At 35.8% G+C, this 17,765-nt stretch overlaps 1 protein-coding gene across 1 annotated transcript; it reads left to right on the top strand.

The window, feature by feature from the left end:
• Positions 1–14,368: 14,368 nt before the first annotated feature.
• LOC149962004 (uncharacterized) lies at positions 14,369–16,914 on the top strand. The gene is made up of 3 exons (XM_090164357.1): positions 14,369–14,398; positions 15,058–15,359; positions 16,695–16,914. Exons 2-3 carry the CDS (start codon positions 15,097–15,099, stop codon positions 16,912–16,914), a joined length of 483 nt encoding a protein of 160 aa, XP_090020483.1. The 5' UTR covers positions 14,369–14,398; positions 15,058–15,096.
• The last annotated feature ends 851 nt before the right edge of the window (positions 16,915–17,765 follow it).

The raw sequence follows: 17,765 nt of genomic DNA, 5'->3' as shown, positions 1-17,765 counted from the left end.
TGTGCCGTTTTGGAAAATTTATTTTTTCACCGGTAGGTGTCACGCAAAATGTTTCAATAGAAAAGTTGTAGGGCATAGTCGAAAGTGTAAAAATAATTTTGGTTCGGTTGAAAAAGACCTATTTTTCACTTAGTTTGGAGGTCGGGGGAAAAACAAGTTGTGCTAGCAGGCAATAGCCTTTAACGAAAACAATCGTACATTATCACAACACACATGTACATTTATTTTAGGGAACTTATGCTTTCAGCTATGTTGTTAATAATCAGATCTGCAAAAAGTTATTGTTAAACAAAATTATTACTTTCAACACCTAATTAGACAAAGTAGACAAAGACCGCGTCTTCCATTTCGACGTGGTTACGAGTAAGATCACCAAACAAAGATTTGTAGACCAAAAATTACGCTTATTTTTCTTTTGTTGTTTTTAACGTGAAATATCAATTGTCCGAGTAGTAATTAAAGCGTTTACATTTCAAAGTTAAAACATTATCTCAGCTTGGCCGATTGTTGTCCAGTATGCCTCTTTACACTCGAGAACAGCGCGCTCATATGCTAGAATTATTTTACGGAGAAGGTCGTCGTAATGCTACTCTAGTAAGTCAGTTATTTAGACGAAGATTTCCCAATTGCAGACCAAGTCATACGACGGTTCTTAGAGTGGTCCGCGACTTCGACAACTGGGGTAATATCAATCCGAGGTTTCGTGGTCGTGGTCTCCAGGACATCGACATGGAAAACACCATACTTGCCTACTTCGTCGCCTATCCTCGAGCGAGCGTCAGGACTGCCAGCTTTGACTTAGGGTTGGATCGAGACTACGTTTGGAGAACACTCAAAAGACACCATTTTCATCCCTATCGAGCGACACTTCACCAAGGACTGCTTGACGGTGATAGACAGCGCCGACTCGACTTCTGCAATTGGTTTTGCCTCATGGCTGACGCACACCAGGATTTTCACGATCAACTACTGATGTCCGACGAATGTTCATTCGGAAGAGATGGGCCTTTCAACCGTCAAAACCAACATATGTGGGACTAAGAGAATCCACACTGGGGATTTCCTCATCGCCACCAAGTGCAGTTTCGCTTAAATGTGTGGGCTGGTCTGTTAGGTGACAGAATTATTGGCCCGTTCTTCCTGCCAAATCGTCAAAACTACTTGGAGTTCCTTCAAAATGAAATATCCAACGTGTTGGACGACATTTCTCTGGCCAAGTACAGACGCATCTGGTTCCAGCAAGATGGGGCGCCACCTCACCAATATCGTGACGTGGTTGCATATCTAAACGACGAGTTTCCTGGAAGATGGATCGGAAGAACTGGTCCTGTTATTTGGCCTGCAAGATCTCCTGATCTAACCCCACTCGACTTTTTTCTTTGGGGATTCGTAAAGGACTACGTATACCAAACACCTGTGACGAGCGTTGAAGATTTACGACAAAGAATCATCGAAGCATGTCGCCGGGTGACTCCAGAAATGGTTCGGGGAGCATTTCGCAATATGCAACATCGTGCATATTTGTGCATTGCATCAGAAGGTGGAATTATTATTTGTTTATTTTTCGAAATCTTATAACTGAAATGCATGTTACCTACAATTCGTTAAAGGCTATTGCCTGCTAGTACAACTTGTTTTTTCCCCCGACCTCCAAACTCAGAGAAAAATAGGTCTTTTTCAACCGAAACAAAATTATTTTTACACTTTCGACTATGCCCTACAACTTTTCTATTGAAATATTTTGCGTGACACCTACCGGTGAAAAAAATAATTTTCCAAAACGGTACAAAATCGTTCGATTTTTCTGAAATTTAGTAACCAAAGCCTTCCATACCTAACAAATAAACCCTGGAAATTTCAGAACCCTAGCATAAATATATTTTGAGAAAAATGGCCTGATCGAGCAAATTGAGACACCCTGTATATATATCTCGATGTGGAACTAACAAGTTGGCAAGCCAAAATATATCTCTCCTCGGAAGTATGGTTCCTAGTGGTATTAATTTCTCGACACGACCCAAAGATATTTCCGCAATTCAGAGTTATTTACGAAAAACATATTCTCGGTTCAAACCCTGCCCGGTATAAATTTTAATTTTAATTTAAATAATAGTTGATTTTATAAAATAAAAAGTGGTCTTGCCCAACTTGTTAAAATGTTGCTCTTACGTCACAAGACCCAGCTTTATTAGTGTATTCCTCGCACGAGCGATTTGCACGCGCTCTAGAAAAAGCTATATTCCTCGTGACTGTAGCGCGCGCTCGTAGGCTTGTCAAAGTAAGAGACTGTGACGTAAGAGCAACATTTCAACAAGAAGGCCACGTTACTTTATAAAAAGAACTATTGAGACGAAACAATCGAGTTTAATTTATTCAGAATATTATAAATTAAGTAGTTACAACAGCGAGTTAGACTTACTAAAACAATGCACAATTGAATTTAACCCTTTTTACAGTACATGTTTATCAGTTGAATATAATACTAAGCAAATTTTAATGAAAGAAATATCTACAGATGGTATTTGTATTTTTCTCGCTTACGAAATACTTGCCGCATCTTTAACGCTCATTTTATTTCAACGCTCGTAGACTTCCAGTTGACGTTGTGACACATACCGCATGAAAAAGACCAATGCCGTCCAATTTCCAATATCATATAATGACTCGCACACCCAGGAAATCATTGACTGCGTTAGAAATCGTAGATATCCAAATATCCACACCAAATATATTTACAAGAAGCAAAAACCTTACCATCAACAAAGCACAGAGAGCCACTTGACTAACCGCCAGCTCTTAAAGCAATTAACGTTAAATTATCTCCTTTGAATTAACACAACTATATATAGGTCGTAAAAATACCCGTAAATAAATAACAAAAAAACTAACAAAGTGGACCACCCACAGGGTCTACCCTTTAACCCTCTTATCTCGGCTGACTGCGCTAAAACAAGATTTAACCTTTAAAAAAACCAGATTAGACCTTCATAAATTCATTAATAAAAAAAGACTTTATTACCTATTATGCTTACGATGCGTGTCTTAATTTCAGTGAACCTAACCAGCTATCGGTGGTTCTGTGGTAGAGCGCTCGACTGCCTAGCCGAATGGTCTGGGTTCGAAACCTGGGTGGCGCATTTGTTTTTAATCAATAGAGAAACGCTAAATTAGAATTTCTTTGATGCAATAATTTCAATTTCAATTCTATTTCAATTAAACCAAAATTTCGTACTCTATTAAATACGCTTCCGATAAAGCTGAAGGTCTAATTTTCAATAAGGCGTAACTCGGTCCGTCCCAAAGTCATTAAGAAGAAGTTGGAGAGAAAACGCCCATATAAACACAACAGACTCAACATGCACAACCATCAGAACACAAACACAACAAATTCAACACTCACAACCTACGCATAAACATTACAAAAACGTAATACACCAAACCGTCACGACGGTGAGCGAAAAAACACCATCCAAACCAAACCGCAAATGCATCCGTTAACGCTCACCGTCACACGGTGGTTTTGCCAACCCTTTGAGAAACTGCGTACGCAGTGATTACACTTTGCACCGAAAATGCGAACGCGTTCGCAGGCCTGACAGACCCACAGACCCACAGACCCACAGACCCACAGACCCACAGACCCACAGACAGACACGCTGGTTGTATAACCCCTCCTAGGGGACTTTGTCCCCTCGGAGAGGTAAAAATCAAGAGCTAGAAGAAACTTCCTACAAATGTTAGTCTCGTGAGAGACAGAGGGGACGTGGATTGCCGCTACGTCTGCCACGGAGGTGCGGTCACATATAGACCTGTACTGCGAAAAAGGGGATATAGAAAAAGTGGGTAAGACTCGTGAGAGACCCTAGACATATGAAACAGGATTGACCCACGGCGCTGGCTTGGGCAAGATATTAAAAGTTTTAATTTAAATCACGGAGGGGGCAGCTAGCAGACTACAGTATTATGCCCTGGGGTGGTGACCCGAGCGCCATCTATAACTTGATATAATATAATATTAAAAAAAAATCACGTGGGCGATTTGAATTAGGCCTAAAAGTGTTTTTATTTTTAAAGCTTTAGAATAACCTTTTTAGGTACGTAAAAAGAATAAAAATGGTTAGAAGTTGCGCAATTACAAATTTTCGGAACTATTCAGTTATTTGTAAAAATGTATCACTTCATAAGTAGGACAAAAGCAATTCACATAACAAAATATAAGCCTCTAATGGTTATAAATCATTAAATTTCCCTGGGATTCCGCTTTCTAATCCTTAGCTTCTAAATAAACGGCTTCTTTCTATAAATCATATCACTGGTGTCCATGTAAAAGGGACTTTAATTGTAGTTACCATTTTGTAGAGAGTAAAAACCAGTTAAAAATCGCAAAATAATTCATTTGTATTGCACAAACTGCGAAAAACAAGAAACTGGAGATGACGGGCCAAGCCTTCAGGCATAAATAATCTAAACATATTTTATTACAAGGACATTAAGTTTTATTATTTTTGTTTAAAAATCCTGCTATCCTCATAACTTTATTATTATTATTTATCATTCCATGAAAACACTGTTCTAAATTATTCTAACTCTTGGACCCAATTTTTTATTAGATGAATTTTATTTATATACATAGATATATATGTATCCACAATTAAACTTTTTTTTACCATGAAAAGCTTTAAAAACACTAAACACCAAGTACATATCGTGGCTCGGCAGTTGGAGAAAGTCACGTGGGATTTGTTTACATTATGGCTATTTTATTTTGGATGGTCCGACGGTTCCGGGACCGCTCCGAACCCACCTTCCACAATGTTTTTTGTGTAAAATTTTTGCGTACGTGTAGTTCAAAATTATAAAAACTTCGTTTAAATTTAACAAAAAAATTTATTCGCATTAATCGTAATTGGTGATTTTACATGGAAAAAGGCTTTTCACGTTCTTTCTCGTTCGCTCTCGTTTCTCTTCTGTCTAAAAACACAGGCCCTCTCTCTTCTTTCTTCAGAAGGAGGGTTTTCCAAACAAGGGGGCTTCATCTTTTTACCCGTCTCAAGGCGTATGAACGACTTTCTCTCGAGTCTCACCTCTTTTTTCTTCACTTTTTGGCCGGTTCTTTTCTCGGACGTTCCGAACTGGGTCGCGAAAAGAACGGTGGAAACTTTGAATATAGATCTACCTTTTTTTTCTATTTTTGTATAATAATCGGTTTGCTTTTGAGTTAATTAAGTTTACAGTATATTAAGTTAGATTACGTTTATAGTTAAATTAAATTATTTCGTTACGTTAAAAGTTTTTACATTTTGAGGCACTCCGGGTGCAGTCGGAGCCGCCCAAACAAAAAATATATTATATTATATATTATATATATATTATTAGCGAAAGACGGGAGTAGGGGACGCGGGAATTGCGCAGCAGTCAGTGTTGCCAGATCGTGGGATAAATAAAATATTGTGGGATTTTTAGGTGGTTTTTGGAATGGGATAATGGGTTTTCTTAACCAAATCAAAGGGTTTTGTGTGATCTTCCACTTTTTTTGGAGATTTTCGATCGCCAGTTCAAAATACCCACGAAGAATTTTCTAAAGAAATATAGCCCTTTATTAAAAGGTGGGTAAAAATGACGACCCTCCCAGCAAAATTTGAATTTATGTGAAAGACCATTAAGAAACTGATATTTCTGAAACGCAGACGATTTTAAACCAAAAACACGAAACAACGCAAGACTGGAAATTCGTTTTCATATAAATTCAAATATTTCTGCGAGGGTCGACATTTTTACCCACCTTTTAATAAAGGCCTCGAGAAAAAAGAAAGTACCCCCCTTCCACCTGTTCGGCTAGATAACGGTCCTAACTTTTACTTTTCATTCTCATAAGCCACGCCACTGTACTAACGGTACCACCCTTAGTCCCCCTACATAAAGAACGCAAGACGTGGGCCAAGTCCCAAGAAAGGCGAAAGGTTGCTGCTGCGGTTGCAGCTGGCCTTCGCATTTCTTGGAATTCGTCCACAGTCTTATCTCCGAATCAACTTGGGAGTAGAGAAAATTGAAGCTGTCCATTGTCAAATTTGAACAGAGCAAGGGTCAAATGAGGGGGGGGGGCGCATCCAAAGGCTTAAACTATCATCACGTTACTGTGCAATGCATATTGCATTTTGAGACCTAGCTTTTTTGATCAATTATTGCACTCATTTTAAGCCAGAACCCCGACATTTCGAACTGCACAATGGTGGAGTTGCTACCTATGAATAAGCTAGGATAATAAAGTAAACTAGTTCTTTAAATATGACATTAATAGTTTTTCCAAAAAATAAAAATAAATAAAATACAAAACAAAAAAAATAATTTAATTCGGTCACAAAAAGAGTGTGCCTGTATTCCGAGGAGTTTTCGTGAATGTAACGGGGTTGTGGCTTTTGGGCGGTTTTTTACCGAAATTGTGGGATTTTTAACTTTCGAACATTGGCAACTTTTATTAGCTTTTTGTCTGGGATTACAGGTTTCAGAGCGGACATTTTGTTAACGCTGAAGTAGTTTAATTTTTGGAGGTGGGAGTTGAGATGGAATCGCCTATAAAGCTATTTGTTTTTTTCAAACGCTGTTGAACATTATCACTTTGAATAGGGTTTTGTATGAATATAAAAAATATATTTATAGTAAAATAAATCAGCGTGCTTTTTTTGTTTAGTATACCTAACAAGCTCGATAAGTAAGCTCGTGTAAGATTATTTTTTGAGTCACGTGAGCCACTTGGTTTCAAAACAACTTTTTCTGCCATCTAAAAATTTTGCATTACAGGTAAAAGTAATAAACCTTTTAAACAATTACTATCTTATCTCTTAGAAACATCATAATTGTACTTGGATTTTTTTGAGCATCAATAATCTCTTAATAATTTTATTAATTTTGTCATGTGGAAATGGAGAACGGCCAAAAAGCCGAATGCTCCGTAACAATATTTCCCAGGCAAAGGAAATGTTTTGTACATGCCAACAGCCCGAAGCTTTTGAGTATAATTGACCAGCGTCATCCCTATTTGTCAAACTAGTATTTCACGTTGCCGTTCTGTTAGATAAAATAACTGTTCACCAAACCAGGGCTAAATAACCAAACCTAGTTATTTGTTGAATGTTTATGAAAAATAAAGAGTAAAATGTCTTTCGAAAACTTGTTTATAAAGATTAATATGTGTTCATTTTAATGTAGAACATGATGAGATATTTATATATGTATTATAATCCCACATATGATCCATACGAAGCGTGGGAAATTTCGTTGACAAGATTCATTCTTCAAAATATAAATAAAACGTAAGTTTAAAGTTTTATACTTTTGTACTTATTCAACCATTTGATATTACCCAAAAGTAGCGAGTTATTTGACGCTTAAGTCACGATTTCTTTCGTAAGCTTAGTTCTAAATTAAAAGCTTTAATTGCTTACGCTGACTTCGTTATTGTTTTTCTCTTAATTGTTCTATAAACAGATACCGCTTTAAAGATCACAAAACTATTAAATTATCTTTACTATACGTATTGAAGAAATTGCCACCAAAATCTGAAGGCGAATATTTAAAAGAAGCCATAGAACACAGTGTAAGTTTGAATTGTTTTCTTTACAAGTATACCTTTAAAGAAATATCTTCGTATGAAAAGATTGTTAATTGCGCAATTTTGCTCACTTGGGAAAACCAACTAATCAGGAGGAAAAAAGCTGAATGTTTTGTACAATTTCTGAAGTATTTCAAAGTAATAATAATTTGTTTTAAAATTGTTTCCCACTTTTGCGAAATTTAAAAATAAAAAATGTAATTATATTTTTTATTACATTTATTCTTTAGGAAATTTCAATGGTAATAGGACCGTTCATTTTAAATAAAATAACGCGTTCGATTCGGTTTAAAATTTACAATAATAAATTGAAAAATTTTAATTTGGCAATTTATTAGTTAGTTTATTCATTTATTTTTGTAACAACCTCTAAGGCATATTCTGTCAAAGTACCGCGTTTTAATCAAATTAAATTATTGGCTTTATTATCATTTACAGTTGAAATTCAAATCAACTAATTGGCAGCTTAATTTTTGTCCTCGAGAATGGAATAACAAAATATTTAAGGCGTTAAAACAAACGGTGTGCTTAAGCAAAAAACATTTCAATCATTAACCCATGACTCATAACATAAAAAGTCGAATGCTGTATTCACAATTTCCGTAATTTGCTTTGCAGATATTGGATATGGTGATCTTAGGATACACCATACATAGTCCAGATCCATTTCATTTTTTTATTTCTCCGACGGTTTGTCATGACACGGCCGTAATCATAACTGCGCTGGATTCCTCGACATCCTCAGACGACGTAGAAACCTTGTCAATACTCAGTTTCGAAAAACTCTTTTGGATAATTGCTGCAATTTCGTTTCTGTTTACCGTTTCAATATCACTTCTGCTACCAATTAGCCATCTAACTAGAAACCCTAGTGTATCTAAGTTTCTAGAACATTTTTGGTTTTTCCTAGCAGATATGTTACAAAACAGTACGTATTCTGCTATCTCAATATGCCTGTTAATAAGCTACAATATCGAAAAGTGTTAAACATAAAATTAATTGCTTAATAAAGCCGGGTTCGAATGTTGCCATAAAATCGATTTAAATCGATTCAAAATGTTTCGAAGGAGTTGTGTTAGCCAGGCTTATTCGTTTTGAACCGATTCAAACCCTTTACTACCGTTTACTTGTGAACGTAGCTAAAGATTACCCCAAATGTAATAGTTTTGATTTTACACAAACCATTAACTTTAAATTGGTAAATTGTTTCGGTTTACCACGACTATTAACCTTGTTTCATAACAATAACTTCTGATTTATAAGTGACCAAACCTGTTGTTTTACTGGTGCTACTCAGTTTTTGCTCTACTTTATAGTATTACAATCGATCATTTAATTTTTAGATATTGAAATCTATAGGGTTAAAGTCAGTAAACTGTTAAGTACTCTAAAAAGAGCGTGTGCAGTGAGAAATAGAATTTTCAATTTGAGAAACCTGGTTGTGAAATGCCCGCTCTAATGGGTGTTTTCGCCTCGTAAAGCATTTTTTGACTTATTGTCATTCTACAAATTATTAATTTTTTAAATGGTCCATGCTAGCTTCAATGATTTAATGTTTAGTAATTTCACTGAGAAAAATCCTTAAGGTGGATCTTTGTTAAGAGATTGCCTTGGTTTTCTAACAAGAAAAATACCAATGAAACCTAAAGCTAATATCCAAGCTTCCTCGTCAAGAACCGTGATAAGGGTTGAAAATGGGCAAAAGATTTTAAACCCTAATTCAAGTGCTAGGAATCAAGTCAATCAAACCAATGTGATAAATCCAATCCCAAAACCTACAAAACCAGCCCACCCGAAAACAACTCCTAAACACTCAAACCATTTGAGGAGAAAAGTGCATTTATAAGGCTCTTCATTTCGTGAGAAGGACAGATTTTCCACGTTAGATGATGGTACAGCCAACAAGGGAGGTTGAAACTTTGAGAAAATTTGTGGCCTCTAATTTTATCTTCAACTTTAAAACCAAAATTTCCCTCGACTTTTAAAGTGTATTTGATAAGGGCTAAATTTGAGCTTGCACCGTCGCAAATTAAAGCTCTTGTTTTAAATCCATAGTTATGGAAAGCGTTCAGAACATCCAAAATATATAGAATAAAGTATGTTTAATTTGTCCATGAGAAGTGACATAAGGCCCAATGACATCTAATACGTAGGAAACATCCCTCCAAAGAAACTGCAGAACGTACTCTATTGGAAGCGGAATTTCGTTTTCTACAAAGTCATAGACATCAGCTTATGACTTATATTCATGAGGTTCCAAAGCCAGTCCTGATAAATCATTGTTCTTGGAATTCCAAACGACTTTGGATATTACGCGAACTTCATCAAAGATTGAAATGCCCTCACCAAGAGGTTTGTGTAGACCTTTTTAGTGTGTAGACCTTATTAGTAAGTTTTTTAATTTCTTCAAATTTGTTTAGGATTTAGCTATATTATCCCTTTTAATTATGGACTAATCTACTTTTTCGCATATTTTATCATCCTTCTCACAGTCTATAGGTGGTTTCTTCTCACTAGAGCTTTTTGAACCTTGTTCTGCTTGTAGTTTTTTATACACGTCTCCTAGGTCAGATAGGTAACTGTAACTTATTCGAGGTTTCTATAGCCTCGCTCGAGTGAAATCCTTCAGGGAACTTTAAAATAAGAAATAATGTAAATCAAAACTAAAAAAAATAATTAACTCTGGCCCCTTTAGGCTGCACGGGCCCCGGTAGTGTGTAAATTAGTAATTTAAAAAAAATTTAGTTATCCCCAGGGCCGGCGTTAGGGTGGGGTAAGCGGGGAAAAAGTACCCCGGGCCCGGGCCTCCGAAAGGGGCCCGCTGGCCCGGGTGCCTAAATCAAATTTTCTGATTATTTCCAAAAAAAAAAGAAATTTTGGAGTAAACATATTTGGTGGTTGGGCCTGAGAACGTTTACCTGGGGCCTGAAATTCCTCGCGCCGGCCCTGGTTATCCGTTCATTAATAAATTAGTAATTCCCTAAAACCACTACCAAGGACAGATTTAGGTTAATCTAATTTATTAAAATTTAGGTTCATCTTAATCCGTCCTTGTATAAAATAATGAAACTCAAATTTAACACTACCATTTCTTTGTTGGTCTTTGAAAAATTCAACTTTTTCCGTTCGTGTATTTTCAGTTGGCCAGCTTTCCAAATCTGTCATAATGTTCGCGAGGTGTTCTCATCTTTGCATTGATCAATAATTTCTTCAAGCTAGTCCGGTGCTTCTTTGATAATTGTTTCTACAAGCGTTGCAAGTTCTTTATTTTGAGTGTTATTTAATTGAATGTTAAGTCTTTATTGGCGTTTAATAGCCAATTTATGTGCTTACAAATACTATCATTTCTTTTCTTGTAACTACGAGGAGTAAGTGTAGAAATTTTAACTCTGGAAGATGCATAAATTTTTGGCCGCTTTATAACTCCAGAGTTTAAAACCGATAGATCGCATGTTTCTTTTCGTTTAGCATATGCTCTCAGATTACTAAGCCATTTTAAACGACCAGTACAATTTTTGGTGCTTTCATATTGAGTTGGTTTAATGAAACTACATTTTTGTGACTCATATCTCAAAAATGGGTATGCCCTTACAACAAGTGATGTGTTTTTAATAGATCTTTCAGTATTTAATAGTAAGCGCTCTGGATCTATTCCTTGACACGTTTCGTAGTTCCCTTTCTCAGAAACGTAGAGCATAAGCTGATAAAAATATTTAGACACTTGCCACACACTAGAGCTCGGCGTTTGGATAAGAAATAACTTTATTTATTTTTATCCACAAACTAAAATTATCCGGAAAAAAACTATTATTTTACAAGTTAAATTGCTATATAGCCGTGGATAATATCCATGGATAAACAGTTAATCGTAATTTTTATGGTTAATCAAAACGTTAGCGGTTAAGTTATCTATTTCGCCTAGCTCTACCACACACCATCAAAGAACACAACTAGAGGGTCAATGAAATTTTTTTCAACCCCAAAGATTTGAAAACTTCCCCTTAGTGTAGTACCAGAATTTAAAATTTTGAAGGGGCTTGAAACAACATTCTGTTCAGCAATTTCTATTTGGGTGTTGGTCTTTACTGAGTAATTATGTTCGGCGTCAACAATATTTATCGGTGGTTCTGTACAAAAATAAAATGTTCTTAGTTATTATAAAACTGAAAGCAAAATTTGAATACCTTTCAAGCAAATAGAGCTAAGCCTCGATTTCGGTGGAACTTTTGGGAAGTAAAAATGATTTCTTCTTCTTAAAATAATAGCTACCAACTATTTCGCTATTTTAAACTAGTTGAACATTCAAATCGTTAATTCGCCCTTTAATTACTGAGGAACGAATTAATTCCTCAACTATTTTATAAGTAAAATCGTGCTTTTTCATGACGTTATTCTTAATTTTATCGAATTCAAGAGCACTACTAGTGCCTACGACCGATACTATATGACACCGTCGGCGTTATAAAATTTAAAAGGCAAATTGTGGGTGGGACTTCGGTCTGCTATGATTCCAGCAAGTCTTATAGGTATACTCGGGAGTTCTCAGTTAACCTAAATCCGTCCTTGGCCTTAGCCATATTTGGTTGGGCGTGCTTTGAACTTGCTTTAGGTTTCAGAATTTGTGCCGCTACTGTCTTATATTTCGTGTACTTGTGTTTATAAAGTTTGGTACTCTCACATTTATCTTAAGCACATATAATACAAGAGGACCGTTGTTTTGGTCTCATTAACTCGGGTATTTTACAACTGTGATTTATTAATTTACTAAAATATTACAATCTTTGCGCTTCTTTGTATTTGGTGGTTTCAGCTCCATCTTATGGGACTTTATTATCGACCCGCTTATTTTTGGGTGGCTGGTTTCTGGGAATGTCAGTTCTTATAAAATGTTACACTGGAAATTTAAAAGGAGACTTGATGTTTTCGAAGAAAATTTACGTAAATAGCATTTCAGATTTGCAAGCAATGATTCATCAACATAAAAATGAATACAAAGTGTATTTGTTCAGTGGTCATTATTTTTCGTTTAATTATGTACAAGTAAGTTCGATTAAAAATAAGCGATTCGTGTACGTTGCTGCGCGAGCTTAAGGTTTTAAAAAAGATGACGTAACTTAAATTTGGAGCAGAAATAAAAATTAACTCTATTAAAACTAGGGATGCACCGATATGGGTACACCCTATATATAAGCCGACAATAACAAAGTTATCAATCATAACAGTAGTGTATATGATAAAATAAATGTAAAAGACGGTAAAGGCGGAGCCTACTTTATTTATAAAGGCCTGTGCAAGATCGATATCTAGGGGGTGACAGCAGCTAGGGGGTGACAGTAGCTTGTGGCTTACGCATGAAAGACCGGTAGATGGAGGTCTTCGTTGCCTTTAACTTTTCAAATATTTGGCGGTTCGCGCCATAAATTGAATTTTATGGTGCTCAGATTCGGGTTCCCACAACTTTAAGCTTAATTTTATACTAATAGTTAAAGCAACTTAGAATTAAATATATTATATATTAGAGATCGGGCCTTTAAGTTTCTATTTTATTCGCAACAGCAAATATACATACAGAAAACGAACCATTATCACGTGTTAATCATACTCTTGGCACGTTCATTAATTTTTAACCGTTTCTCAAAGAGCTCCAAGCGCCATCTACTGACAAAATTTAAATCTGGGAGACCACTCTAGCATTTGTGTCAGTTTTTCGGGTCGGGCCGGGCTGCCGGGTTTCAATTTTATCGAGCCTGTTCGGGTCAGGTTTAATATTAAAAAAAAAATTATCGGGTAAGGACGGGTCGGGTTTTCGAAATAAATAATTTTGGCGGGCTGGGTAAGGTTCGGTTTCAATTCTGTATTTTTTAATCGGGTCGTGTCGGGTCGGGCGTTTAAACTCGCCGGCCCGAGTCATCTCTAAAAGACACTGGATCAAGTGAGAGAGTTTTAAGAACATATTTTGTGAGCGTGCTCCCCTTGTAATTAAGGTTGCAAACTGATAAACCGAAATACATGTACATGTAAGAAATTTCAAAAGAGTTTTTAAGAATATGTATCAAGCCTTATTTTCTCTACAGCTACACCACAACCAACACTTTGAATTCAGGACCAACAAAAGTATGCTTCGAAATTACCTCTAAACTGCTTGGAGCGGGTGCAAAATATTTGAATAATTTTACGGTATTGATTGCCTGAATAATGATTCCACAAGTTAATAGTTTATTTGACTTGTCTGAAAAATCGAAAACTTTGACACTTTATATATATACACAGGTTAGACTACTTCGGCTCAGAGATGGACGCTTATGAGCTACTCCCGCGTTTAGAAAATTTGAAAAATTCTACTTCGTGCCTATAGCGCCGGCTTGTGTAAAGTTTCTGAACTATAATCAACTATTGTTAAAATAATATTTATATTTAAAAATAGAGCGCCACCTATATTTTAAATTTAAATATATCGTAGATAATTAATAAATTTTAAAATACATATTTTAAAATTATAAATACGGTAGCTCATTAGTGTATTTATAATTACAATTTATAAAAATTTAATTTATAATAAATTAATTAGTACTGTTTATATACATTAGATGGCGTACCAGTAGCATAATAGAAAAGAGGGTTGCCTGTCAGAAGAACTTAAGAGGCTCAAAACGCTAGCACGTACGAAGGTACAAGTAGTCTAGCCTATGTAAATATATAAACCGTGGCGGTATAATACCGTACTCGAAAGAATAATCGTTTTTTGCAGGAACGCGATATTTTCAGAAATGGCTGGTCCCTTCCCAAAACGTAAGATAAGAGATAAAATTCGTACTTTTGGTAAGAGCATAAGTTAATGATACCTCTAAGTAGACAAATGGCTATGCTGCCTATGGCGGATATGCTTGTCCAAATTGACCTATGTCTCTCCGTACTGCGTATCAAAGTAGCCTTAACATAGACTTGGAACTGCCGAAGCTGACGTTTCTTTAATCCCCTTTGGTGCAAGGCTAGCTTGAACTTCCCCAAAAGAGATAAATTTCGGTATTCCCTTGGAAAATTCGCCCCCCCCCCCCCAAAGAACGTTTTATTTGCTATTGGTTTATTTCTCTCAGCCCTATATAGTTTCATTCTCGACCGCGCAGCGGCGCTGGGTCCGAGATATTTTTCAAAACTTTCATTTTCGCGGGAATCGGAGAGACAAGATTTGACATCACATTTTCTGAACAAAGATTCCACCTTGAAAGGGCTTATTTGTCTACTTAGAGGTATCATTAACTTATGGTAAGAGACATATTTAGAATTTTCGAATTTCGCCCTTGAGCGGAAAAGGTTGGCAACCCTTGAAGTAGAAGAACGTGTCATTACTGAAAGACAACAACTGTCAAGCTAAAATTAATTTTTTTAAATAAATCATCACTTTAAGACTTGGATAGCGAACTTAAATTTTTTTTGGGTCATTCGTTTAGGATCAAGGAAATCAAGAGTATTCTGAGCTTAAATCTATCATGAAGACAAATGGAGTTTTCTTCTCTTGGTCCAAAAAGACGGATTTGGAAAGTCTACTCCCTTTAATGGCGAAAGGGAAGGCTGCCGTGTTCCACGGGTCCAGTTACATGACGTTTATCTACGAAACATTTTTTAAAACTAAAAAAGAATTTTTTAAGAACAAGAAAATTTTCGTCGGAAGTAAGCATTACGAGTACAGATCAATTCATCATTTGTATCATCGACATAATCTTGCAGATATCGGAGAGCGCGTTAAATTCCTGTAAGTTACTTTATTTTTTATGAAGAGTAATTTTTTAAGAAAACGTTTGGGTTTTGATTACTCTCTAAAAGCTGGTAAATTTCTTAGAGATAAATGACTAATTTTTAGGTTTTTTAGTGGTAAAATAAATTCAAATAAATATTTAAAATAATATAAAATGCGGTTAAGTTACATACAAGTACCGTTTCTGATTTGATCATGGATAGTAGATTTTAGAGGATCGGTAAAAAGCCTGGTTTTTAGCCCCCGTAAACCAATCACACTAAGGGAGTCGGCCCAGGTTATTTGAAGAAAAAAAAACAAGTATCGCTAAGAGTGGACGATACTGTTCGAAAAAAGAAAAGAGATAAACACGAAGTACATTTTTACTCCAAAAGGTTTTTTCCACGTTTTTATATTTTAAATATGTTCTGCTAAATATCAGTTGATAGTTTTTATTGAATTAAAAAACCAAAATTAAAAATTACTAAAATGTAAAGCGCAAAAAATTACGTAACAATATCAACCGCGTTAGATTGCCATTTTGAAATTTTAAGATCACGTGGTACAGACGACCTTGCAATACTCTCGAGCTGATTGACACGCGGGGAGAAATAAAATGCACTGTGGAAGGGTATCGAAAACCTGTCCTCTTAATTTACTGTCCATGATTTCATCTGCCAGCCCTTTCCCTCTTAAAAAAATGCGGGTGCACCACTCAGGGCTACCACATTACCAGGAATTCCTGGAAAAGTCAGGGATTTAAAATTTGCTCTTAAAATAATGGAAAAGTCGTGGAATTTTAAAAATTAGTATAAAAGTCAGAAATGTCTGGGAATTTAATTTTATTTGCAAATAGTTCCTAAAAATGGCTTAAGTTGGCCTAAAAGGTTCCAAATGGGAAATCTCTACTAAAGGTTTGGCATAAAATAAGCCACGGAAAAAAGTGAAAAGCTAGAAAATATTTGTTAAAAATTGTCACATTTGGGAATACAATAAGTCAAGGAAAATCTCCAGAAATGGCTAGGTAAAACCTGATAAAGTAGGAGAATTTGAATTTTAAAAAACTGTGGCAACCCTGCCATAGCACAGGTAGCTGTAAATTTCTATCAAATTTAACTATGTACTATACAAACATGTATTACAGTCACCGCCCTCTTACGCATTGTAACCCAGCCACCTGTTTAACAGTATTAAAAGTAGCTAAACGAGTTGGAAATAAAGTGGTTCCTTGCCTAGCTTTTTTTTATGTTTACTGGACAAGCATTACTGAAAAACTTAGCGTATACCTTGTCTAATACTAGTAGGCATTCAGCGAGCTGAAATTAAATGAGAGGAAATATTTTTCTTTTACAGGCATTTAAGATTCACAGAAACGGACCAAGATCATCCACTGAAACGAAAAGACAAATTCGAGAATCGAAAAAACAAAATCTCTTCGCAACCTGATTATCGTCCTTTAAGCCCGTTATCTCTTCAGTTCTTAACTTTAGTTCTTCACTTATGGATGGACGGCATTGCGCTGTCGATTGCACTTTTTGGCTGTGAACTTCTTTTGTTTGCATTTGCGAAATGATTTACCCATGAAGGCTAAGCTATAATCGGTTTGATCAAATTTCGATCAACATGGGATAAAAATTTTATCGAAGAAGATTTGGCGGATAGTTTTATGGCTTGTAAAAACTAGCACACGTGCTTTTGATGTAAACCAGGATACATGACGCGGAAATTGATTTGGGCGATACAACAGTAGTGGTCTCTGATCAGTATTTCATTGTCGTGTTCCCTAGTGTAAAAAAAAGTATTATAATGATTCTTTAAGAATATTCATTGGTTTATAAAAGCTAGTTTTTAATACATTTCTAGCCATTCGTGTGACCGTGGCTAATGGCTTTCCAATGCGTAGCAAAGACCCCAGTTAGCTACACTGGAAATCAATGTTACTTGAGAATACTTAAATGCATTATTTAAATAATATTTAATAAAACAGTAATAAAAATCACTGAACTTCATTAATTGGTATGTAGGTAAAATTAGCTAGCTGTAATTGCTTTGTTTGTACATGTACCACACACCTGATTTCGCACTTTGAACTCAAGCTCACAAAAAACTGTCTTAAATTACCAAGATAAATTAGTAGTTTTTTATTTAAAAAATCTTTGGTTACATGATATTATAAAGGATATTCAGTGCCGTAGCTGAAAACTCAGAGCCCCCACCCGCAAAAATCTCAATGGGGGCCCCCTTTTCAATTTTTGTTAAGTTGAGCCGGGCCCCCCTCACCGCAGGCCCTGCGGACCATCAGCTACGCCACTGAACATATTATCAAGTTCTTTAGAAGGTCGAAGAAGCTGTTATTGGAGCGATTTGGCAATTTCCAAAAATGCGTAAACTCGTACGTCGTTTTGAATATTTTGAAAACGTATA

The sequence above is a fragment of the Leiobunum rupestre genome, chromosome 1 (assembly GCF_980474605.1).
Source record: "Leiobunum rupestre chromosome 1, qqLeiRupe1.1.hap1, whole genome shotgun sequence".
NCBI classification, from domain to species: Eukaryota; Metazoa; Arthropoda; class Arachnida; order Opiliones; family Sclerosomatidae; genus Leiobunum; species Leiobunum rupestre.
This window is presented reverse-complemented; position numbering and strand designations above follow the sequence as displayed.

What these genes read in the sequence shown, in the direction of transcription:
- LOC149962004 (XM_090164357.1), top strand. Translation starts at nt 15,097, where the DNA reads ATGAAGACAAATGGAGTTTTCTTCTCTTGGTCCAAAAAGACGGATTTG. An exon ending in GGAGAGCGCGTTAAATTCCT is followed by an intron (nt 15,360 to 16,694) that starts GTAAGTTACTTT and finishes TTTCTTTTACAG; the next exon opens with GCATTTAAGATTCACAGAAA.